Raw genomic sequence first — 25,854 nt, forward strand, 5'->3', positions numbered from 1 at the left:
ATTGGTTTTGACCTCATCTGACCGTATTTTTCTTATTTTCCCATTAAATGTTCAATCCCAACTGTATCATTACCTCCTCCCAACAGGTGACCAGCTCTCCTGTTTCCATGGATATGAACGGCCTATCGGTGCCCACCGAGTTCCTGTCCCGTCACAACTCTGACGGCGTCATCACCTTCGTCGACCCGCGCTGCATCAACGTCATCGGTTACCAGCCGCAGGTCGGTCGCACAGACTCCTAACTTTAGTTTTAAAACTACATTTGTCTCCGAACCGTTTAGTTATTCAGCAGCAGTGGACTTTTCAGACGGATTCCGGAGTTAGGCATCGTTGCTCCGAGATAACTCCAGGTAGACTCCCCAGACACCGGGAAATGAACCCGGAACAGGCCTGGAGTCAAACACCCTAGCCGGCCATTAGGCTGTCCTTCCCCATATAATGATATAAGTATACTAAAAGTGTCCGTCTTCATTTGGCGGGGAACCGGCGACAAGACGGCGATGACAACGACGGCAGGATTTCTTTGCTCCTTAAACTGTCAGGCTGGAACTGTGTCCGCGTCTCGACTCTCGAGACCAAAGAGTTTAGCGGTTCAGCGTGTCAGCAACTTTTCTATTTTTGGCTGCTTTCGTTTTCTCCCTTTCAAACTGGGCTTTTTATTACATCGAAAAACGGCCTTTGAAGTGGTAACCAAAAACCCCGCTCGCTCCTCCACTACCTCTGACCTTTTGTGCAAGCGAGTCCGCAATGCGGGGGAAAAAAGCAATGTGTCTAGGGGGCCCCATTTCCCATAACCCATCATGTGAGCTTTTTTTTTTTTTAAGGGGGAGTTCTGTTTGGGGAACACTGTGTGATCGGAGTTGATCTATATGTTCTGAGATTGGTTCCCCCCCCCCCCCCCCCCCCCGCACGCGTGCCTGCCAATCACAGCCGTGGATGCATTCCAGCGCAGTGCAGGGGGTTATTGTGTTGCCGCGGGGACAGAAACGGGAGGGGATAGAAAGAGCACTCGCTGTTCCTAGGGAGCGGCGTTTCCTAGAAGGCGGCCAGCCTACCACCTCTTGACCTTTTGCATCGAGGACAGCCAACACGTGATTCTGCTTTGCAGGCGAACCGGGGAATAATAACCAGGCCTGTTGCTTCCTCTGGCTTGATGGGTTTTATATACGTATGAATATCTTCTAGTTATATTATTCACGTGCTTGGCTCTCGGGGTAACATAGACGATTATAAAATCACATTTTATAATAATAATATATATAATTTAATTTAATTTGGAGCAGTTGAACCCTACGGTGACCATTTATTATCAAAACACTTCCAATGGCTTTTGGAAGGTTTTCAACACAAAAAACGTTAAGGAGATTAAATCAAGTTGAATTTACATTGATATTGCTTTCATAACAAAGTTGATGTATTGAATATGAAGTCTGTCTTTAATCTGTAAACCTATAATTGGGCCAGCCAGGCACACAGTAGGTGTCTCCTAGGGACACACACCTTTGAGAAACGTCCAGGAGCAAGACAATGGCACAGCTATGGTAGAACCAGGAATAATTAATGAAAGATTATCTTTTGCAATGTTTAAAAAATGTTGGACACAAATGTGTTATTGATTGCTTAACATTATGTATCCTAAATGTCTTTTGAGCCTTATTTATTTACAGTTTCTTATTGAGATCCCAAATATATACTGTAAAGTTTGTGCTGTGTGCGTATAAAATGACGTCTTTATTTATTTAGTCAGTTACCCCTCCATGTGTCAGTTCACCTCACCTGACTGATTCATTCTCTTAATCCGACTCAACTGGTTCTCCCTTCACACAGGACCTGCTGGGCAAAGACATCCTGGAGTTCTGTCATCCAGAAGACCAGAGTCACCTGAGGGAAAGCTTCCAGCAGGTACAGAGCCGGCGCGCCCGTTAGATCTCAAGTGTTTGGTCGTGGAGGGAAGGTGTGGGCGGAGAAGGAGCCTCCATCACTGCCATATGGAGCCCATGCTGCTTCCACTCCGTCTCTGACACTATCCGCTCTCTCTGCAACCTGCTGTTCCAGAGACTTCTGAAAGATGGAAACCTAGCTGACAGCCCGTGATGTTTTCACTCGCTCCTTTTTGTCTGTTCCCATATTATATGAGCATGCATCACTTCCCCTAGTATACATCAGACAAGACCAGGGGACTGGGAGGTTCATGAATACAGACAGGGCTGTCTGCGTGACACATTCCATATTTATAGTGTGTGTGTGAGTGTGTGAGTGTGTGTGTGTGTGTGTGTGTGTGTGTGTGTGTGTGTGTGTGTGTGTGTGTGTGTGTGTGTGTGTGTGTGAGAGTGAGAGAGAGGTCCATATTTATGCTGTGTTTGTATTCCATGTTTTAACTGTGTGTAGACTATATTTCGGCTCTGTGTGTGTCTGTGCGTGAGCGTGTGTGTAGTCCATATTCCTCCTCTGTCTGTGTGTAGGCCATGTTTTAAGTGTGTGTAGTCTATATTTCGGCTGTGTGTGTGTGTGTGCGTGTGCTTAGTCCATATTACTGCTGTGTGTGTGTGTGTAGTCCACGTTTTACCTGCGTGAGTGTGTAGTGTATATTTCAGCTGTGTGTGTGTCCTTGGTCCACATCTCTGCCGAGGCTAGTTTGTACCACGCTGAAGACGCAGTAAATCACAGGAGCCCAGAACACTAACCGCAGACAAACGGCTTTGGCTGTGGGCCACCGGCGTGTCAGGTGCCATTACCGTGTTCACGTGCAGCTCGCTAACGTGATTAAAAACTAATGAAACAGTTGGACTCTCTACGTCCGCCGTAACTCATCCTGTTAACGTATCCGCGGGCGTCCCAACAGTATTGTTATCGTCGGCACCGGCACGCAAGGACGCACACGCGCACGCCCCTAGCGATATCGGACACACGCACACACGCCGGCGATGTCAACAAACAACAGAGTGAAGAGAGGCTCCATCGTGACCTGACTCTCTGCACCTCATATTTATTGTCATTGATGTATCATTAGTCCCTCCCCGAGTGTCTCAATTGACATTTGAGCTGACATTTAAAGCTTGCTTTCTGACAATAGTGGTAATATTAACACGATCCCTCTGTGTCCTGAAGAGGCTAAGCGTCGCTGGCTGGCGTGCGGTTGCACCGGCCCTGCGGTGAACATCCCCCCCTGCAATAATAACCGCCCGCTTCTCCCCATCAGAGTTCAGAGGTCAGCCACCTCTCTGGCCCCAATAGGAAGCTGTTGGGAGAACTGCTTCCACCCCCGTCCCGTCCCGTCCCCGCATGTCGGTCTTGAACGGCCAGCCGCGGCGTTTCCTCTCGTTTTACTGCTTCATCTCAGCCATGCGTGCCAGCTTGTGGATAGAATCAATTTCATAGTCAGATGGAAACCGAGTGTTCTGACTCCTCTGGAGGAGGCGGCGGGGGTCGCCTGCGGGGCAGGATCCTCAGAGCAGACGTATGGGTGGCAGGGAACAGAGTGAACCGGGGGGCTGCACACGGAACAGAATACAAACAACTAGGGGGTGGATCAAAAGAGGCATGTTGGGGGCGGACATGGAACAGATTTCAAACATGTAGGGGGTGGACATGGAACAGAATAGAGACATGTTGGGGGTGGACATGGAACAGAATAGAGACATGTTGGGGGTGGACATGGAACAGAATAGAGACATGTTGGGGGTGGACATGGAACAGAATAGAGACATGTTGGGGGTGGACATGGAACAGAATAGAGGCATGTTGGGGGTGGACATGGAACAGAATAGAGACATGTTGGGGGTGGACATGGAACAGATATCAAACATGTAGGGGGTAGACATGGAACAGAATAGAGACATGTTGGGGGTGGACATGCAACAGAATAGAGACATGTTGGGGGTGGACATGCAACAGAATACAGACATGTTGGGGGTGGACATGGACCAGAATAGAGTGTGTATCGTCACTACTGAAGTACTGTGTAACAAGTGGCTACGTTCGCTAGTTTGGAGCCCTACTCGAATTTGTATTTGAGTGTTTTTTGTGTTTTTCTTTGGTTTCATGGAATGATGCAGAAGGAGGAAGTGAGGAAGAGCATAGGTTTTGCTGTCATAAATACAGAGAGGAAGATGAAAGATTGCAGATCTCACGGTCATGCTCGTCACAGAAGAATTGAACCGTGGGAACAGTGCTGTGCCAGCCCCGCCCTTACCCCGCCTACGTGTCCGCCTCTCTCCCTCCCCCTCCCCCTCCCCCTCCCCCAGGTGGTGAAGTTGAAGGGCCAGGTTCTGTCGGTGATGTACCGGTTCCGCATGAAGAACCGGGAGTGGATGTTGATCCGGACCAGCAGCTTCACCTTCCAGAACCCGTACTCGGACGAGATCGAGTACATCATCTGCACCAACACCAACGTCAAGTGAGTAGCCGACCGAACCCCCGACCGCTGACCCACTGGGGGGGGGGGGGGGGGGGGGGGGCGGCCGCGAGCCCACCGTCAGCGGGCTTACATAACGCAACAACACGGAACGATGTCATCGGTATGTCATGGATACATGGCGTAGACTTGCTCTCTGCCCTCCATGGTTGTTTAACTTCCTTTTGAAGCTGCGTAGCGAGTGGGAATTATAACTGCATGCAAGCAACAATCGGAGTGGCTGCACAGGAGAGTTTCTGAATCACTGCATCACTTCTGGATAATGGGCAGCAATAGGAGGTTAAGATGGAAAATTGTCTTTAAAATCATAGCATAACTCTGCCTTTATTGTTGTAATACAGCACAGTTGGTCATTTCTATTTTAAAAACAATAGGGATAATAGAAATTCAAATCCTTCACAACTAAATATATACGAATATATATATCGATTAGTAGTTCATGGTGTGTCCTCTTCTGGTGGGAAATCCTGCATTTACAGTAAGGGACAAGTTATGAATGAAAATAGTGGTTAATGCGACTGCATCTGGGCACTCTTCGCTCTGAGCAACCAGAGTGGTGTGGACACTCCAGCCCAGTAACACACACTCTCTTGTGACTTCCATCACTACGTCGTCCGGAGTCAAACACTACTGCCTCTCTCCTCGACCGGGAACCAATATTTACTCTGTGCCCGCCGCGTAAAGAGAGCCACTGTCTCGACGCCCTTGCTCGCTCCTCGCCATGCCCAATATAATATTGACCTAGTAATATTGATCTGCGAGCTGTTAACACGGTATTGGACCCCGGAATCCTAAGCAGGCCCGGGCAGGAAGTCAATAGTATCGGGAAGGGACGTTGATTACTATCGTGTGTGAGCATCGTCGACGTGTTGCTGTATTGTGGCACTGCCGTGTTGTGCATTGATATGCTCTAAGAAATATAGGTATATAAAAGAAAAATATATTACTATAGCATCATTTTGTGTCATTTACATTTACATTTAGGGCATTTAGCAGATGCTTTTATCCAAAGCGACTTACAATAAGTACATTTGTCATAAGAAGTGCATCAATATATCGCTGTCGGTACAGAAAGGATGTTCATAGAACCAAGTGCAAGTACAACAATCGCTAGCCAAACTAATTCCCTGTGTTACAGCAATGATAGCAGCTACTGCATTTGCTACACAGTTAAGTACTATAATACACACAACACAATACAATACAGTGTACAATGGTGGCCAGAAGGGGGAGGGTGGCTATGCAGTGTCGAGGTGGACTCTGAACAGGTGAGTCTTGAGTCTTTTTCAGAAGATAGTGAGCGAATCTGCGGTCCTGAGAGCGTTGTACCATAGTTTGTTAGTGGTTAGCAGAGGTCGCTCATATGCAGACCGCGGCCCGGGTCTGGACCCAGACATGGTCGTATCCGGTCCGGACCTATAACCAGACCCATTAAGAATTATTCCCTTTCGACTGAGACATTAACAGCCTTTAGGCACTGGTTTTGCGGCCCAAGAAATCTGCCAAAGGAATCTGTGCATTCCGATAAGCTCTGCGACCCAAGTCACTGAGTGTGACGTGCAAACAAAGGGGAGAGACGAGAGAGCAAAATAAAGAGTGGAGAAAGAGCTTTCAATCAACAACGGACAGACACGAGACTGTGGCGTTTATACATGTTGACCATGTTCTGGTGCACATCCAGCTCTATCTGTGATTAACCACATTTTGTTAAAGGCTCAGAAATGAGCACCTACACGCGTGTATGAGAATGGAGCTGACACCCTTCCAGCCCAGATTTAAAATCCTGGCAGGACAAGATAGAGCTCACTTCTCTCAACGAACCATAGAAAGTGGGCGAGTGGGATGTCACTTGTATGAGGGGTAGAATGAGGAAAATAGCTGTTAAAGCTGTCGACTTGTAAAGATGTGTTCAGGTTGTTGATTATACAATTGTTTATGCTGTTAATATATGTGAAATGGAGTTTACCAAAAAAATTAAATACGGAAACTGAAGCTATACTATTTCATTTTTCTAAAAGGAAGCACCTGATTTTATGATGCAGATTTTTCAAAGGCTCTCTGCTCTGTATTGCATTTTAAAACGCAGCCCTTATTTAACTTGGAAAGAGAACAGAACATGTTTTAACATTATTGGAGTGCTAAGTATAATCCCTCCAGCTCAATGTCAAAGCGTGACGATAAAGATTGTTGAAATAATATTTATATCATAATTAAAACGTTGAATTTCTAAAGTGGAGAGTGTTAACGTACAATAGCAAAACAACCATATCACGTTAGTGGCCTTCAGATCCACTCTTCAGCCTAAAAGTTTCCCAACACATTGTCACCAAAGTGTGAGAGTAGTTCTACTTCCAATCATCACAAAGCAAATGGGTGGTTTGAACATTTCTCTGCAGGACTACTGCTGTTCACCCGGCCATAGATCACACAGGCGCTGCTGTGAGGGACGGATCGCCATGAAAGGAAAAACATCACTACCTCTTCTAACCACGTTTACGTAATCACCAACACGTTATTATTAGGAGGTGGAACTTTTTAGTGTCTATTGAACTCGTTAGAACATCGAAATAGCTGCTAAATACGTTCATTATTCAAACCCTTCCAAAACCCTTAACCCTTTTAAAACCATGAATGCTTTGGTGGATGTGGGGGTTAATGGCTTGCATATCCCGACACAGGACAGCAGCTGTCAAAAGTGCTGCTGGAATGTTTAAATAATGTTAGAATATCCAGCAACAAAATCTCATCTCATATTTGGCCACTTTGAAGATGCCTCAACTGAGGCGTTGACGTGACGCGTTCTCTGACGTATAGCACCCTTTCATATATACTTGATCACTGGGATATTCGGACGAAATGTAAACCAGCCTTCTCCCTTCAGTTCACAAGTATCCATAGACCCAAAGAAAATAAGAATGTCCCTTAAAATAAAACTTAAACAAAGCCTTCGAATACTGACTTGAGATTCGAATAACCAACCACCTAACGTATAAATATTCAGGCCCGGCCGTAATATATTGATGCTCAATCTTTTCATAAGACTGTGATAACGATATTTCATCAATTCTATCATTCCACCCAACCTTGAAACCACTAAAAGTTATCCAATTATCGAATGAAAATGGAAACGGCGTCGCCATTCACTGCCCCCGCGCCGGCCATTCACTCCCACCGTGGTCTCCGGGCGCCGTAATGGCCGCCGTGAATCGAAGGGGGGGGGGGGGCCCCCGGTGGAAGACAGATTTAATGTGACAGTACGTCGGCCACGCAACGCCGGCCGCACCGGCAGGCAGCGGAGCGCAACTGTAGGGGGCAGTGGCGCCCCTGCTGAGGTTCTCCCACCATGGGGAGGGAGAGTGGGAGGGCGGGAGGGCGGGAGGGAGGGAGAGCGGAGAGGGAGACCAAGCATGAATGACGCAGCACCCCACTCCACCCCTCCCTTATCTTGTCAAACGCGTTGATGGCCCGCCCTCCAGCGGCCTGTAAACACCCCAGATTCACCGTAGATTGGGGATGGATATTGACAGATGGTTTGTTTGTTGTCCCCTTCCTCCCCCTCTCTCTCTCCCCAAGCCCCCCCTCCTCGGTGGCTACCTTTCTCTATCTCCCGGTGCATGTGTGTCGCCCGTGTCTTGTCGTTTGTGTATGTAATGAGGCGTTGCGTGATTTTGAGGGGGGGGGGTCCACGGTATTCGCTCTTTGGTCGTACCATGCGTCAAGGAGGCCGTCATATCGCTGTGTAAACATTGTCGTCTCTATAAAGCCTGTGTGCGTGTGTGTGTGTGTGTGTGTGTGTCTGTGTGTGTGTGCATTTGGACTGGTTTGTGTGTGTGTGCGAGTGCGAGACTGGCTGCATTGATGAGCCTATGTGTATTTATTTATTTATTTTTTACTCGCGTGACAAACAACGTGGGTATCTCTTTCTTTCTCTCTCTCTATGCATTGATGCCTTTGTGGTCTGTGGCGCATAAATACATACATCACTTTGGGTATGCTTAGCGGCAGAGGTGAGAGCCATGAGTCCTGGTATTAGCGGAACGCGGGGAAGATTTATGAGGGCCTAGTTAAAAGAAATGGAACTCCATTTATCAGCAGGCAGCAGATATATGAGCACCCCCCCCCCCCCCCCCTCCAGGCTCACAGCAGCCCCCTCACAGCAGTGCCCTATACATGCACACCAGCTAGTCAACACACACACACACACACACACACACACACACACACACACACACACACACACACACACACACACACACACACACACACACACACTGTCACCGCACAATAAAAGCACACCGGAGAGCCAGTCGATATGCAGGGAGATAGTCGATCGGTACATCAATTGGGATATTTTGGACGGACGCTGCTGTTAATCGTATTAGGGCTCCTTAGTCCTACATGCAGCTCCTAGATGGATGAAACAGTGGAAGTGTTATAGCCCTGTACCTGGTAATTGTTGACTCACTAAGCTGGGCATTCAGCAGGTAATTGTCCCTTGTGTGTCCTTTGCCTGTATTACAGCATTGCAGTGCTTGATTTAAGGCGCGGAATCGCTCGACTGTAGCTTTGCAGCGGGTCATCGGATCATCTTTTGATTATTCGCTGATTTCGGGTTGCACGTGCCTCGGATTCTGACCGCAGCAGTCCCACGTGTGTGCGTGCAGCTCTCTCCATATTAGCCTGGTGAAGACTGCGTACACCTTGTGCTCATATGGATCAGGACAACATTGATGGCTGGCAGTTTTGAGGAAATCGAGGATGGCGTACTAGGTGGCGCTGTGCCACACAAAGGACTCAGCCCTGTGTATGTGTGTGTCACTCCTGCAGTGCTCCCCCACTGACTGCTGCTTTGCAGGGGTGGCTCAATCGGTGTGCTTTTCTTTGTGCTCTGCCCTGAGATGGAAGTCGTTTGTGTCCTTCTCCAATTGGTCGCCGCTCTCGACCTAGATAGTTTACTCTTGTGGGCGCATGCGGGATAGGCGAGGAGAATCTGCAGCCTGATGCTTTCCCGCTCTCTGCAGAGAATAAACAGTGCAACGGGGTAAACTGTGTTCTTTGTGGTTTGTTGTTGTGGTCACAAGTCCTGCAATTACTCTGTCGCTGTCCATTAGTGCCTGCCATTTAGTTTCCTTCTCCTTCAGCCCCACCGCTCACAAAGTCCAAAGCCATTAAACTAGGATCACGAAGCCAAATGGTACAACCCCCCAACCCCTCACTAACCCTCGCGGAGGGCCAAGCTTTGATTTGAATCGCTGTAAATGGATGATAGTACTGTGCCTGTCCATCCCTCTCAATCGTTCTATCCCTCCCTCTGTGTCTCTGTCTGTCTTTCTGTGTCTCAACTCTGTGTCTCTCCTTCTTGGTCTCTGTCCGTCTCTTTCTGTCTCGGTCTCTCTCTCTTTATCTCTGTCTCTCGGTCTCGGTCTCTTTCTCTCGGTCCCGGTCTCTCCCACTTTCCCTCCGTCACACACTCACACAGACGCACTCAGGCGGATATCCACGGGCCAAATGGCCATCTGCGGAGACCATAGACAAACACAGCCATGCCCCATGGAAGCCATTCCAGCAGCAAAAGCCCTAATCCCCCTGTTTTCAAGTGTCGGGCTTAAGCAATAAGAGGCCATGGCACACATCTCCACGCCTCTCCCTCTTTTCACACGCATGCGAGTGAGCCAGCCCGCAACCGAATCTCGCTGCGGCTGTTGTTGTTGTTGTGGCCGATCCAAGGGGCTGCCAGTAACAAGAGGCCGGGCTAGCAATCGCATCAGCCGCTGCAGCACACCACGTCCACGCGTTGAGTGCTCAGCACATCCTTCAGCGTGTCTTCCCTGTGTGCAGATGGCCCCCTGCGGCATCCTGGCAGAGATAACAAATTCCACAACTCTTTATTGTGTTTGCACGCAGGTGAGTGCTGTCACTGCAGAAAAGAAAACAGGGACAGACGGCTGTGGGGTTTTAAAGATGTGGCGTGTGTGGAATTCTAGTGGCATTCAGCGGAACGGACTTGGCAGAATCGGAATATATTACGCATAAGTATGTTTTTAATTAGTGTATAATCCTGTGAATATATTTATTTATATCGACGTAGGGGAACGGGTCCTCTTCTCTCTCTCGAGCAAACCTTGTCACTCGCCACTCGGGAACAGTGCAGGCCGTCGTAGCTTCTCGTTCGTCGTTGGAGAAGGGACGATTTTATGGGGGGTATTCAGTTTGTTGCAATCTGCGACCTCCCCCCGCCCTCCCCCGAATTTAGTGATGCCACTAAATTCTATATACTGCACCTTTAATGTTCACAACACTTATTTTGAATATAAATCACATGCAGTCGAGGATAATCACGGCAAGGATGTGTGTGTGTTTGTGCGATTTATGATTGATATTAAAGGACCTAGCTCAACGCTAACCCGCAGGTACTAACCGAGCGCTTGTTGTTAAGGGCCTGTCGGTGACGCATTGACATAAAGAAGACACGCTTCGTCTCACTCCACTTCTGTGTGTAAAACGCAACGCTTTCACAGCGCAAAGGATGATCTAAGCCAAGCAGGAGAGATGGAGAGAAACTGCTAAAAGACGCAAAAACAACTGAATTAAAAAACAGAGTGTGTTTGGAAGTAAGTGGGTACATTAGTTTAATTTGCACGGCAACCAAATGGATTCTGCGTAATTCTGGAGTGTGTTTAGTTGCCATGCTACTAATGAGCCAGAACACGAGCGAGATATAAATGACTTCTCTACCAAAAAGGATCTGTGGCAATTTCTTGGATAAGAGATCGAACATCATTGCCTCAGTCCATTGGATTAAGGGTGTTTGTGGGATTTTCAGTGTGTTCCCACAAATTTCTGCCGTTTCCAGAACCTCCGAGCTCTGCTGAAGACCTCTAGAGAGAGGACAACAGTGCAGGCATTCCTACAGTCAATGGAAGGCCTCTGTGCGCAGTTTTAACCATATTCACACCTGAGGTACTACAGCATTCAGACGCAATTGAATGTGTCTGAGACCATTGGAAGCCTCCCCTGATGTTATCATGGGTTTTACTTCCACTCGTTTTTTCAAGAGGTTTTTCAATCTCATGGTTATTGGTGCATTCGACCTCTGACTCACTCGTCAGATTCAAGCTCCATGTTGTTTAAAGTTGCAACGTGAAATACCCCCACCCCCCCTCCAAGTGAGTAGGCGGGAGTCATTCCGAATAAAAACAACAAATAACATTGTTCCGTCCACTAACTGGATGTGCAGCTGCAGGACGCAGACTAACGTAGTCGGGCTGGCCGATTGGGTGGGAGGGGTTTAGGGGATGTTGATAGTAGAATTCTTGTAAACAAAGGGAGCCGTATGGGCTGGCAGCATTTCTAATTTGCATAATACATACATACATACATTTATATATAGAGTGGGTTTTAGATAACATTGAAATCAATAGCGAACAGCATTGAGGACATATATGCCCATGTAATTTTAAGCCACACGGTTTTTGAAACGTTACTCATCGCTGCTTTTCTAAAACAAATAGGGAACCTGATTGAAAACAAAGCTAAAATCCCGCCTAATCTTAGAATGATTGATGTTTCATCGGATGATTTGAGTTAGGCCAGGCAATTTTGAGAAACAAGCTAGTGTAAACTAGAGTAAGAAAAAACCTTGACTATCCCTCCAGGCCTCCCTACAAAGCCACTCGCCCAAACCATATGACTATCCCGCTAGTTTTAGCAAGGGGTCTGCCTGGCATTATGGAAGACCCTGGTCATGTACCATGAGTGTGCGGGGCATGTACATGATTTCTTTGACAGAGCGATTGATTGCGGTCAGGATAAATATGACTAAAAACACTTCTAAACGCTTTATAAATTGCCTACCCGAGCTTTGACAGATGACGAACGGTTTCCATTGTATGGCAACAGATAAGATCTCACTCTGTCTGATCTCAACCAATTACCAGAAGTTCTAGTAACAAACCAGTTATTAACAGGGATGTTTGTTTTTATGAGGAGGGTGAGGCTAGAATGTACAGGGCTAGATAGCAGGCAGAGAAACACACACAAACATATATAAACACACAGCCCTGATTTGTATTTATTATGAGACTTCTGAGTGCTTTATATTATCCTTTGCTACTATTGGTTGATTGAGAATACCTTTTTGTTAGGTTGTTTTCAGTCACATTCCATTAATGAGTCGGTAGTCAGCAAGGCATCCTGCTCAGGGATATCTAAACTGTTGATATTTTGTTTCGAACTCAAACTCTTGGCTCAGAGTCAAACCCCCCAAACCCCCATTCTATCCTAATCCATTTGCATTTGTTCAGTGTAGTTCTCTCATGATATTCAGTTCGTGGGTTGATGGTAATGGGTTGGCAGGGTGTCTCTGGATGCCTCCACCGGGTCTGGTCTTCAGGGCTGGCACCAGATGGTTCCTGTTCCTGACGGTTCTTTCTGTGTTTCTGTGTTGCTGTGCAGGCAGCTCCAGCAGCAGCAGCAGGCAGAGCTGGAGGTCCACCAGCGAGATGGACTGACTGCTTACGATCTCTCTCAGGTAACGCCGCCCGCCGTCCCGTCCATCACAGGTACCAGCTGTAGAAACCATCGCAAACTGCCAAGATACTTTCCAGCAAAAATAGGTTTAAGGTGCAATGTGTGAGGCCAACTGTTGAATGAGTCACGAAATCGGGGGCCGAATTGTAGCAGAAAGTTGTGCTGTCCCCCCCTGTTGTAAGAAACTAGGAAATGCACAGTTCATCCCCTTTGTTATCGTATTCTGCTGAGTTAATTGTTTTTGTATTTTAAATAACAATTCTAATAATCGTACGCATTGCATCCTTAAAGCTACCATGCAATCTTATTGTAATAGAAAATGACGACAAGAACGTGTTCGTTGATTTAATATTTAATGCAGTCGCGTCACAATCTTATTTCAGTTTTTCATTTGATTTGCGTTTTTTTGGCATGCGAGCCGGACCGCCTACCGTTCAACCTGAGAGACGGGTCGTCATGCCGACGGGGCTGATGCAACGCGACGCAACTTTGAAGTGGATTGAACTTGCTCGATAGTAGGCACGTGCACGGTCGTGGCACGTGCCCCTGCGTCTCCACATACAATGCGTGGCTGTGTGCTCCATCTCGTCTCGTTATGAACCCCCCCCCCCCCCCCACGCCCCCGCCCCCTGAGTCTCCCCCCCCCCCCTCTTACGTTCTCTCTCTCTCTCCGCAGGTGCCCGTCACCAGCGTCGGAGGTGGAGTCCACGAGGCGGGGAAGAGCATCGAGAAGACGGAGGCGCTGTTCTCCCAGGAGAGAGACCCGCGCTTCTCCGAGATGTACACCGGCATCTCTGGCGGTAGGATGAAACGCAAAAAACAAACGCACTCACACGCTGTGCATGATCGCCGATCGAGACGCACGCACAAGCGACCTGCACCAAACATGCAGAGAAGCAAACAGGCACGCAATGACATACACGGACAGGCGTGTGTGGGGATACCCGTCCTTCATGGGCTCACTGCTGCCCATGTGTGTCTGATTATGAACTGCTTTGATAAGAAGATTGTGCGTGTGCGTGCGTGTGCGTGTGTGTGTGTGTGTGTGTGTGTGTGTGTGTGTGTGTGTGTGTGTGTGTGTGTGTAGCTGGAGATAAGAAGATGATGGCTCCAGCCTCCACAGCTGGAGGACAGCAGCTGTACTCTCAGACCTCCCCCTTCCAGCAGGGACACTCTGGGAAGAGCTTCAGGTACACCAGTCACACCTCCTTGATATCAGGCCGTGGTTCCCAACCTCCTTTGGCCCGTGACCCTGTTTCTAGCTCTGGAAAGTTTGGCAACCCCCCGACTTTTAACATTTTCTGCATCTGATTCCACTCAGATAGTTTTTTAATCAAATCCCCATCTGCCAGTAATATCATGTCCCGGTGACCGTAATCCCATTGATCATCCACATACTAAATGAGTGGTTGTAGTTTACTTAGGCTATGAATCATTAAGTCGTAGGCTTAGGGGGTTATTATGTTTTTGTCCTAACATCATACCTTCCCGAAATTTCACCATGTTATACGATATATGACGCTGGTTGTGAAATAAACAAGCATAAAAGCTGAACTGCTGTTGATAGAAGGCCTAGTAGCATGTATGTCAGTGTGTCTCATAGCCAATATGAATGTCCAACATCTTTGGAAGAAAGTTATGGTGCTACATGCACTGCAGTTAAGATATCAGATTCTTTGAACGCACCACCACGGCAGCACAATACAGCCATCACTTTCACATTCAGCTCATCGTTTTACCATGGGGTAGGCAGGGGTACCTATAGGGAACAACGCCTGCCCGAGCCAGCCAGTAAGGGTTGGAAAACTAACCGATTTCGGTCTCAATAACAATGCAATGGCGACGTCTTTATTTTGGACTATTTAAATATATATCCCCCGGTAGAAACGTATCATCACATATCAACATAATCAAAAATGTCAGCAATGTACTGCAAGCTTATATTCATATCAGGGGACCCAAAGCCAGTGGTTCACACTCCCAAGGTCGGCATCCATGTTTGAGTGGATTTTTCCCATTGCCAGCCAAAGGAATGTGCTGGACGGTCGGTTGGTTGGGTGGTATCTCTGGGAAAGTTAAACAGCAGCTGATTGTTTTGACTGAAACTGAGTTTGCTGGCATCGTTTGGAGGAGCGCCTGAGGGGTTCTATCATGGCGACTAATCACAACAAATTGTCGTCCCGTGGTGAACTAGACTGCCGTCACAAACCACTTACTCACTATCAGAACTCGGGTTATGCTAGCTACTCTGAAAGGCATCATTGTTTTTCTGTTTGTATATTGATGTATGTCTTGGCGTGTGGACACTTTGCCCCTACAGTTCCTCTGTGATCCACGTGCCAGGCGTGAATGACATCCAGCCATCAGGCTCGTCCAATCAGAACCTAGCGCAGATCTCCAGACAACTCAACCCCGGACAGGGGGCCTGGTCAGGGAACAGACCCCCTTTCTCCGGACAGGTGAGCCCATGAGAGCCACTCTGAAGATGACAGAGTGGTCAAATTGACCAGGATTCATATGCAATAACTTCCAACAGTATTGTAGTGCGTGTTCACTGGCACAGTGGGATTGAGTCTGTTCTGTAGGCCTGTTTGGTATGTCACCGTACGTCTTGATGTCCATTCCAGTCTAATGGATTCATCTATTACTTGGTAACTTCACAGGTTTACCTCTGCGTTTACAATGCAGAAACAACTTCAGCACAGTCATTTGAAAGTTGCACTTTCTGGACTATTCAGTCCACGCATCGGTGCAATGTATCCAAAAGTTACTTTAGCCGTTAACACAAGAGCTGGCTGCTAAATTAAGTGAGAGCCTCACCCTGGCCTGTCCTTGTGTTTGTGGGAGACAAGTGAAAAGTTCACATCCCAAATATTTGTCTTGTTCCGACAAGAGAGAAATTCGGTTAAAAAGAATTATTGAAAGGATTGGAATTTGTGCTATTCAATCTGCAGGCTGAAAGTGACCATACTATCGGTCTCTCAATCTTTCAATGACACACACACACAGAACCGGATAGATGCTGTTGTTATCTCTGCAGATGTTCTGTTGTGCTTGCTCTGGTTCTGTTTGTGGAAAGGAGTCTTGGCTGGATTTAATCAAGAGAACAGCTTCAGGTGCAGGAACTGATAAAAACATGTAAAGTTTATATTCATCCCATTGCAAGTTTGTAACAATAGGGGCCATGGTGTTACAGTAATGGCAACGTCAATATTGATAGGTTAGATTGTTGAAAGAAACTTTATGATGTTTACTTAGGTTAATGTTGCTCAATAGGTCATTTTTCTTGCGTGTGTTTTGGATACCTCAAATCTCTGAACGGCCATACTGACCAGTAAAACAATGAATCATGTTTCCACTCTTTAAGAATAAGAAGGAAAATATTACAGATGATATCATCAAATTATTACTTGAAAAACAATCTCCCTTTTTCCCCTTTCAAGTTCTCTCTAACTATTTATTTATCTATCTATAAATCTCAATCCCTTGTATCTGTATTGAAGCACTTCAAATCAGTTGCTTTGCTTATTTTGTGAATTTACATGCGCATACATTTTTCTTGAACTTTCTGGGGTAAATCTCCATTTCTTGATCCAATCACTGACAGCTGCTTCGGTCAAAAGCGTCTGCTAAATGAATGTAATGTAATGTTAAAGGTTGGTGGAATTTCCCCATGCGTTCATCGACCCCCCCCTTAGGCCACATTCATTAGTCATTAGTGATTAAGTAGGTGTTGCGAATCTAGCTCAAGGATGCCCACAGGTACCCTTCAGACATTTGGGATTGTGGATCTCAGTACTGTTCAGATTGGATTTGAACACCTGAGTGTCTTCGCCACCCCCCCCCCCCCCCCCCCCCCCCCCAACCCACCCATCCACGCTGCATTCAACATTGATCATGTGACACACGATGACACGCCTTGCGGCACTCCAAACGTTCTATCCTCTGGGAGAGATAGGCAAGGCAAGGCAACTTTATTTATATAGCACTTTTCATACACAAGGCAGACTCAAAGTGCTTCACATATAAACATTGTCATACAATAAAATAAAATAATAGATAAGTAAAAGAAAACATATGCAAGAAATGAGTAAAATAGAAAGTGCAATGTATTTATTTAAAATGAAATTGAAAGTTAAAAAGGCTTTTTAGTAAGTAAAAAGTTAAAAAGGCATTTTAGTAAAATAAAGGTAGTATTAAAATAGAAAATAGAGGCAAAGTTAAAAAGCTTTTTAGAAAGTGCAATGTATTTAAGATTTTAGCAGAAGGCTAGAGCAAACATAAAAGTCTTCAGTCTTGTTTTAAAGGTGCTCAGAGTTGGGGCAAGTCTTAAATCCTCTGGGAGTTTATTCCAGCTATTTGTTGCATAGTAACTAAATCCTGCTTTCCCATGTTTTGTGTTTACTCTGGGGATAATTAACAGATTGGTCTCAGAGGATCTTAGTGGTCTAGAAGGCTGATGTAGTGGAAGCATATCAGTTAAATATTTTGGGCCTAAACCATGTAGGGATTTATAGGTTAGCAACATGATTTTAAAATCAATTCTCTGACCTACAGGAAGCCAATGTAACGATTTCAGAATTGGTGTAATATGATCAAATTTTTTGGTCTTTGTTAGAACTCTAGCAGCAGCATTCTGAACAAGCTGAAGCTTCCTCAGAGTTTGTTTTGGGAGACCTGTGAGGAGACCATTGCAGTAACCAAGCTTACTAGTGATAAAGGCATGTACACGTTTTTGTAAGTCTTCTGTGGACATGAGCCCTCTAAGTCTTGCTACATTTTTAAGGTGATAATATGCCGATTTTGTAACTGATTTGATGTGACTGTCAAAATGTAAATCTGAATCCATGATAACCCCTAGATTTCTGGCTTTGATTGAGGTTTTCAGGGACAGAGAGTGAAGGTGTTGGGTTACTTTAAGATAAGGGAGCCTTCCTCAGCTACTGCTGTGCCCCACTCATACCTCCTCCTGAAGCTGTAGTTCAGTGGTCGGGTGACAGCGGGCGTCCGGACGGTCAGCTGAATGCTGATCTCCTGTCTATGGGCCAGCAGGGCTTCGCCATTGGAATCACTAATACAAGGCCCTCCCGGTTTCCCTGGATACCGCTGTTGCTTCGCTCCATCTCTCAAATTTTTGGTTGCCAGGCAATGGACTCATGGGCCCTATAGTTGGTTTTGTGCGTGTGCGTGTGTGTATCTAGTGCGCGTGTGTGCGTTTCAGTATGTGAGTGTGTTTGTGTGTGTGCCCGTGTCAGTGTGTGTGAAAGCCTGAGGAGAGCAGTAGTGTGTCCAGCAGCATATGGTTCTTAACAGGCTCATCCATCTTCCTTAGCTCAGCCCACCAAAGCATGTACCACGCACACACACACACACACACACACACACACACACACACACACACACACACACACACACACACACACACACACACACCCTCACGTCACTATAATTCCACTGAGTTAGGATGAAACCTAACTCGACATCCCCCGCTAAAACCTACTGTCTGCCAAGTCTCGAAGCAGAGTTTGTTTGCGCAAACCCGACCACGAGAGCCCCCCACGACGGCTCTGGGGCTGATCCGCCGTGGCTCCGCGGGCAGGGGGGGGCTTTGTTTGGAGTGGGGGTGTTTATACGGCGTCTGCCCCTCTGCCCCTCCAGACCAACAAGGCCCAGTCCAGCCCGTTTGGCATCGGCTCCGGACACAGCTACCAGGCGGACCCGGCGTCCTACAGCCCCCTGTCTTCCCCGGCCACCTCCTCTCCCAGTGGCAACGCCTACTCAGGACTGACCAACCGCAGCACAGCTTTTGGTAAGAGATCCCATGTTGATTGTTCCCACTGCTTTTTGTCAATTTAGATTTTACATAGACAAGGCAAGGCAAGGCAACTTTATTTATGTAGCATTTTTCATACACAAGGCAGACTCAAAGTGCTTCACGTATAAACATTGTCATACAATAAAATAAAATAATAGATAAGTAAAAGAAAACGTATGCAAAGAAATGAGTAAAATAGAAAGTGCAATGTATTTAAGATCAGATCAACAGTCTCTCTGGTATCCGCGTCGGGACTCCAACCCGACCTAAAGGAACTTGGTACTTTCTCTGGGACTCCAACCCGGATTCTACTAGCCCTTATCCTTTCTCTCTGGTATCAGATCATGTATCTTTCTGGTAAAAATAGAAAATTAAATTGAAAGTTAAAAAGTCTTTTTAGTAAGTAAAATTTAAAATTGTACAAGTACATAGGTACATAGGTACTTGTAGCATTCAATGAATCTCACCTTTACGTTCAAACACACACCCATGACTCTCTGACGCCAGAGTCCCCTGTCTGCCAGGTTGGACCGCCACCTGGGGCAGGGTCTGCCTTGAGGTCTATGACTGCTAGGACTTAGAAAAGCCCCATAGTCTGGCATGGGGATCGACCTTGTGATCCTCACTGAAAGACAACTGTATCCCCTTAATGCCTTCTGACCGCCAACCAACCCCCACAGAAAGACCTAAACAAACTCCCCTTTAATAATGGTATGCATTCCTTGTTCTGTATACAAGGGCATTGTTCCCTCTGCTTCCTTCCTCTGACACCTTGGCTGCAGCGGGATTGACTGGATCCTGGGGGGGGATGGGGTTGAGTCCTATCTCGGGTGTATCTTTAGCCCATCTCATTTGGATGCCTTGATTGACAGCCCAGCCCCATTAAACCCGCCCCCCCCCTACCACCGAGCAGGCAAAGACACGCGGAAACCGTGCAACATAATGGCCATGAGCTCATGTCTTTCAAAACACTTTCGGGACAAAAAAACGAGACTATAAGTACCGCTGCGCCACAGAAAGTCCAGATTGTGAGATTGCGCCAGTGAATAAGAGGTAATTACAAACCCAGACAATGTTAAAGTTGCCCATTACGTGTCTCAGGGCTCACATGTATCACTCAAGTGTGTCAGGCTAATCGCCGGCCTCACGCGGAGTTAATGGCTCCCACGCCACTCTTCGGCGAATACCGCCGGGGGCCACCGCGGCCCCACGGGGCCGCTCCCGGCACTCGGCCCACCTTTTGACAGCAGGACGCCGCATTGTGCCGAAGAGTCACAAGCGTATCAGCCGTGGTCACATTTCCCGCCTCGCGTCGAAGCAGCGCCGAGCGACTCCCCCGTGGTCGGGTCGGACCGCGGCTGGCCACGCCGACGCCGGCTAATGTGTTTTATGTTTAAAGTCTCGAGTAGAAAGAAACACAACGTCGAGTTTGATTTACTACACTTTGTACACCAGTACAAGTCTCATAGAGTGGTACTGACGCACCGCGTTTACAATCGTGATGTTTTAAGTTTTTTCGCCGAAGCGTGCCACCTGTGCGCACTAATCCTCCGCATGTTGTTGTGATCTGACGCTCTGTGTGTGGACGGGGGCGTTGTCCTCTACAGCTGGAGTGGAGGCTGTCAGCGGCAGCAACAGCAACGGAGAGAGACACGACTCTCTGCGTGCATTCCCCTCCGCCGAGCGACTCATTTATCTCTCGTGCGTCGACTGCGCAGGAAAGCCCTCGCACGACAAGCTCGTATTTCTTCTGTTGATGCTTTCCCGGCTGTCACCCCCCCCCCCCCCCCCCCCCCCTCTCACCCTCTCTCACCCCCCCTCCCTCACTCGCATCCATATTTACATTCTTGTGTTTTCTTCCTTGCCTCTGTAAACGCGCTTAGCGTCAGCCTCCTGCACCCTCCTCCCCTAATTGCTCTTCATCTTCAATGTTCTCCTTCTCCTCCCGCCCTCCGCGTCCATCGCACTGACACGCCTCCCCACGTCCAACCTCTGGGTGGAGGATAGGAGGAGAGAGGAGGGGAGCTCAGAGTGTTGATTGTCAAACCGCGGGCGTATTCCATGCGCCAGGCGGAGCAATCAGCTTAACAATCTGTCTTGCTCTAATGGGCTTGGCGCTCACTTTTTTTTTATTTATTTTTTTTCACATATAAGCTCCCACAGCAGCCCTGCAGCTATTGGGCATAGGGTGTATGGGTGCGTGCGTGCATGCGTGCGTGCGTGTGTGTGTGCATGTGTGTACTTGCAGAGTTGAGCTACAGATAGTATTTAATTTGCTTGTTCATGTTAAATATCTTTATTAGACTGTGTGTGTGTGCGTGCGTGCGTGCGTGCGTGCGTGCGCGCGCGCGCGTGTGTTAGTGCCAGCGTGTGTGTGTGTGAGACGCAGTGCGAGGAAGAGAGGGGGCCGGGGCCTGTGAACGCTCCCTCAGCCAATAAGAGTCTCCGGTGTTAACTGGCAGCGCTTCATTACACATTCAGTATTTGCCTGAAAGTCCCCCACTCAACACATCCGCAGTCCTTATGATGGCAGCCGCTCTGTGGAGCGAGGCGGTGGGCAGTAACCCGCCGCGCTGTGAATGCCCGCGCGTTGGATGGCCATTACTGGCAGTGAGCGTGATACAGAAGCGTAGCCTTGCCAGTCATTTGGAGAAATGATTTAAAAGGATTTATTGTCCGTCCTCCCATGTCGGCGAAAAAAGTGGCAAGTGCTTTCCGGCGGATCTGCCAGAGGACAAGAACATTTGATTGTGGCTGCAGCGCAACCTTTTGCTGTTTGTCTTTTAATGTGTGGGTGTGCTGATGTGTGTGCACATGTGTATCTGTGTTTTGGGTCCAAGTGTGGTATATGTTTGTGTGTGTGTGTGTGTGTGTGTGTGTGTGTGTGTGTGTGTGTGTGTGTGTGTGTGTGTGCGTGTGTGTGTGTGCGTTGTGGGACAATTGTGGTATGTGTGTGTGTGTGTGTGTGTTGTGGGTCCAAGTGTGGTATGCGTGCGTGTATATGTGTAGTATGTGTCCTTTTTGTGTGGGCCTAAGCAACTGCGAGTGTGCATGTAGGCAGGGTTTGGTGTGCCCACGCAGCTGTGTGTGTGTGTTTGTGTGTGTGTGCCATCACTGCAGCCCACGTGTCTGTCTGACATTAAGACAGGGCACAATGCCACAGTCATGCCAGGTTCGGGCCCTACTCCCAGGCCTGTTATTATGATCCTCATACCAGCAACCCCAGCATTCTGCCTTAACCAGGAATGCCTCAAACAGACAGTCATCACGGCTAGAGTATCGCCACGGTCACTGCCGTGGCGCCGCTGACTGGGCGGCGGCCAGGCGTGTTGACGTTTGAGATCCAACAAACCGCTCTGTGTGTTGCTATGACAGGTGCTGGAGGTGAGGTTCAAGAGTTGCACGGAGAGGGACTATTTTTGACCAAAAACAAAACTGGAGAGAACCCAACTAACGTCCCTGATCGGTCGTGAATAAGCAGGGAGTGAAATGTTAATGGTGTCATACAGAGGCAGGCGCTTTGAGCTTGAAACATGTTTATTAAAGGACTTGGGTCATTAAAGAGCAGGCAGGGGTCCTGACTCCCTGCTCAGGGGGGCTAATGGTGTGTTCCAGATGCCTCGTACACCTCCCGCACAAGTATCTCTTGTAACGTCATTTCCTGGCATGTAGCACTTATTGCGTTCATGTCGTTGGCTAGTCATTGTTATTGTCAGCTACATTAGCCTCTATAGCAAACCAGCTCGAAAACAAACAACACAACTTTACATTGTACTGCACACACAGCAAGACCGTGCAACGAATAAATTGGTGACCGGAATAAAGTAGAAATGTAATCAAGTGTGTAAGAGCATTTAACAAATTACATTAAAATAACCAACGTAGTACAAATACAAATAAAAATAATTCTCTTGACGGGCGCAGACATTTTTGTTGTCGAGTCGCCTCACTGAACTCGGTCTACTCTCAGAATTCCGAGTGGGACCGACCAAGAGGAGGACTCCTTCCGTGAAATGCCGCAAGAGATTCCCCCACTTACGTGCAGGGGGTGCACGAGGCATCTGGAACACACCATAACAGTCAGAGTGCAATCATCGGGCGTCAATCCCACAGCCCTTCTTCTGGGAGTGCACCACCCTCCCCACTGGACTATCCTCTCTCCCCAGCACTTGAGATTGCCCTCTTGTGCTTGTCCTGCTGCTGAAGGGCCCGACTGCCGGCTCGAGTTTCATTGTGCCTTCTCAAAGACCCTTTTCAAAGCGGGTCTCATTTCATTTCCTGCGCGTGTTTGTTTGTGCAGATGTGTCGGGGGAGAGCAGCCAGAGCGGGGCTCAGTTCCAGGGGCGTCCCAGCGAGGTGTGGTCCCAGTGGCAGAACCAGCACCACTCCCAGCAGCCCGGCGAGCAGCACACACACCCCAACCCCGGACAGACCGAGGTCTTCCAGGTACGGGCTCTCTGTCTCTGTCTCTGTCTCTGTCTCTGTCTCTGTCTCTGTCTCGCTCTCTCTCTCTCTCTGTCTCTCTCTCTCTCTCTCTCCTCTCTCCTCTCTCCTCTCTCCTCTCTCCTCGCACTCGCACACACAGAACCCCAACCCCGGGCAGGTCCACATTGTACTCCCTGGCACCCACACACACGCACCGTACACACACGCACGGACAATCCCACCTAAACACACACAGGGACAAAAAAAAACACTTGGACACACAAACACAAAAGTCTCTCACCTGTTTTGCTTTCGTTCTGTCGTTCCTCCCCTCCTTCTTTATCGCTTCCTTTCATTCCTTCCACAAACACACCATGCCCCGTCACTTCCCAGACACAGGCTGTGCCGGTTCTCGGGCCCCGGGGCCGCCCGTGGCGCGTTGGACCGGGCCTCCAGCGCACAGGCTGCAGTGCTTGGCCGGGCTCCAGAGACAACATCATAGCCCGGCCGGGGCTAGCCTCTCTCTCTCTCTCTCGACCGGCGACCCAGAGAACCCGTGATCCCCCCCCACTAACCCCGCCCTCTCTTCTGTGTGTCTTATCTCTCTGTCTCTGCAGGACATGTTGCCCATGGCCGGGGACCCCACCCAGGGAACGGCCAACTACAACATTGAGGACTTTGCTGACCTTGGCATGTTCCCGCCATTCTCCGAGTAGCCGCACCCCCCCCCCTCCCCCCTCCCCCCTCCCCCCGCCTCCCCTGTTACGGCCTCACCCTCCTTTCTCCGAATCTCAAAAGTCTGTTTTTTGTTTTCCCCCCGTCTCTCTTTCGCTCTCGCTCGGCCGAACCCTCGACATGCGGCCGAAGATCGTTGCGGGAGCGGGTTGCGTCTCTTCGATGGCCTTTGCGCCGCAAAACCTTCCTTTTTTAACGGCTTTTCCGCAGAAAAACACACACGTGCAACGCAGGGCGAGCACGCACCCACCTCACACACGCGGCGTCAATGTATTACCACGCGTGCCGCCCGTACGGGGTGTGCGTGTCGCCCCCGGATGGTCCGTTTCGGTGTGTGTGTGTGTGTACATCCCTCCCACACTCTGCGCTCCTTCCCCCCCTTGTCTCCATGCCCCCTCTGCAGTATGTATAGCTCATTGTAACGCGCGTACCTCATTCCGGTAGTAGAAGAAGAAGATAAAGATGATGAAGAAGAAAGCTTCAGTTCAAAAGTGTTCACCATGTTCCAGAAACACGTTGATATACAAAGTGTACCAATGGGTTTATTTCCCACTCCTTCTCCTGACCACCTGGTCCATTGTTCAATGTGTGTGTGTGTGTGTGTGTGTGTGTGTGTGTGTGTGTGTGTGTGTGTGTGTGTGTGTGTGTGTGTGGGGGAGGGGGGGAGCCGCAACTTGCGCACAACTTATTTCTTGACAAACAGCTAACGCCGCACCAGGGGACAGAGACGGTGCGGTGACACGCCCGCCGCCCAGGGGCCCGCCCCCCTGGGGCCCGCCGCCCAGGGGCCCGCCGCCCAGGGGCCCGCCCCCCAGGGGTCCAGCCATCGGTTGTAAATTCAATAAACACCTATCAATAAAGACTCAAACTATCGTTTCGATGTCTATCACCCTCGTCCTCGTCCTCGTCCTCGGACATCACCCCACGGTTCCCAGGGTATAGAAGACACCCACGAAGTAAGCAAACACACACACGCGAACAACAAGCTGACCGCTTACAGTGGCGGAGCTAAGGCTTAACGTGCACTTCATAAGCTACCGTTCGCTACTCACCAGCCTGATGGGGGGGGGGGGGGTGAAGGAAAAATGGGAAAGAAAAAAAAAATCACGCCATACGGTCAAAGCGCAGTATTTACTAGTGTATTTGGTGTTGCTCTTGCTACTTGACTTTATTACTTTTCAATTATCTTTTTTCGACTATTAACAGAGACTGAATAACACTTTATAGAGGGGGCGGGCGGGCGGGGGGGGGTCTTTTACACAATAGATTGTATAAATGTGTACCAGGGCAACACAAAACAGGAAATTGTTGAACTGATCTTGGGAATCCTTTTGTTAAAAAAAAATAAACGTCCAATCAATGTTTGTTTTTGTAAATAATGTGATTTTTATGTTGACCTGTGTTACTTTTACACAGTACATGTTTGTGTAGGTTTTAATGATATCATTGTGTGCAATGTGAGTACATATTTAACTATTGGTATGTAGTTAGTCTGTTAATGTACATTGAGTTCTAGACCTGTATAAATTGTGTAAATGTGACCCATTATTTTGTGTAACAAATTGTGCTTGTGACAATAAATTCTTATTGGAAATGTGTCTTCCATCATGGTGTGTGGCTATATAATGCATTTTATACGTGCCAATTGTTGAATGGGAAGTTGGAAGGGATTCCTTAGGTCATTTAATGCGTTTTCAGTGTTTGTAGAGCACTATGCTAAATATTTCCTATATCTCACTAGGAACTATCCCCACTCATCACAGAGAGCCTGCCTGTTTATATTCAACACCATCTGGGCTTGACCTCACAATCATGTCCACCTTGTTCCTTAAGCCTCCTGCATGATGAAAGGCCCCATTATACCGGCCTCAGCTTGGGAACACAATGAGGCTTAATAAACTTAAATTGCATGAGTTATACATTTATTAGTACTAAG

General features: G+C 48.1%; 1 protein-coding gene across 6 annotated transcripts in view; it reads left to right on the forward strand.

Annotated features, from left to right (window-relative positions):
- Nucleotides 1–25,521, forward strand: part of arnt2 (aryl-hydrocarbon receptor nuclear translocator 2) — a 56,227-nt gene extending 30,706 nt beyond the window's left edge. For all 6 annotated transcript variants that reach the window (XM_030377168.1, XM_030377169.1, XM_030377172.1 and 3 more), the window contains 10 exons: nt 87–221; nt 1,828–1,902; nt 4,245–4,396; nt 12,869–12,944; nt 13,620–13,743; nt 14,031–14,133; nt 15,264–15,402; nt 18,602–18,752; nt 23,059–23,204; nt 23,801–25,521. In XM_030377168.1, coding sequence (XP_030233028.1) covers nt 87–221; nt 1,828–1,902; nt 4,245–4,396; nt 12,869–12,944; nt 13,620–13,743; nt 14,031–14,133; nt 15,264–15,402; nt 18,602–18,752; nt 23,059–23,204; nt 23,801–23,899 — 1,200 coding nt within the window. In that variant the 3' untranslated portion in view covers nt 23,900–25,521. The remainder of the gene's footprint in view (nt 1–86; nt 222–1,827; nt 1,903–4,244; nt 4,397–12,868; nt 12,945–13,619; nt 13,744–14,030; nt 14,134–15,263; nt 15,403–18,601; nt 18,753–23,058; nt 23,205–23,800) is intronic.
- The last annotated feature ends 333 nt before the right edge of the window (nt 25,522–25,854 follow it).

Source organism: Gadus morhua, chromosome 14, assembly GCF_902167405.1.
Source record: "Gadus morhua chromosome 14, gadMor3.0, whole genome shotgun sequence".
Classification (NCBI taxonomy): Eukaryota; Metazoa; Chordata; class Actinopteri; order Gadiformes; family Gadidae; genus Gadus; species Gadus morhua.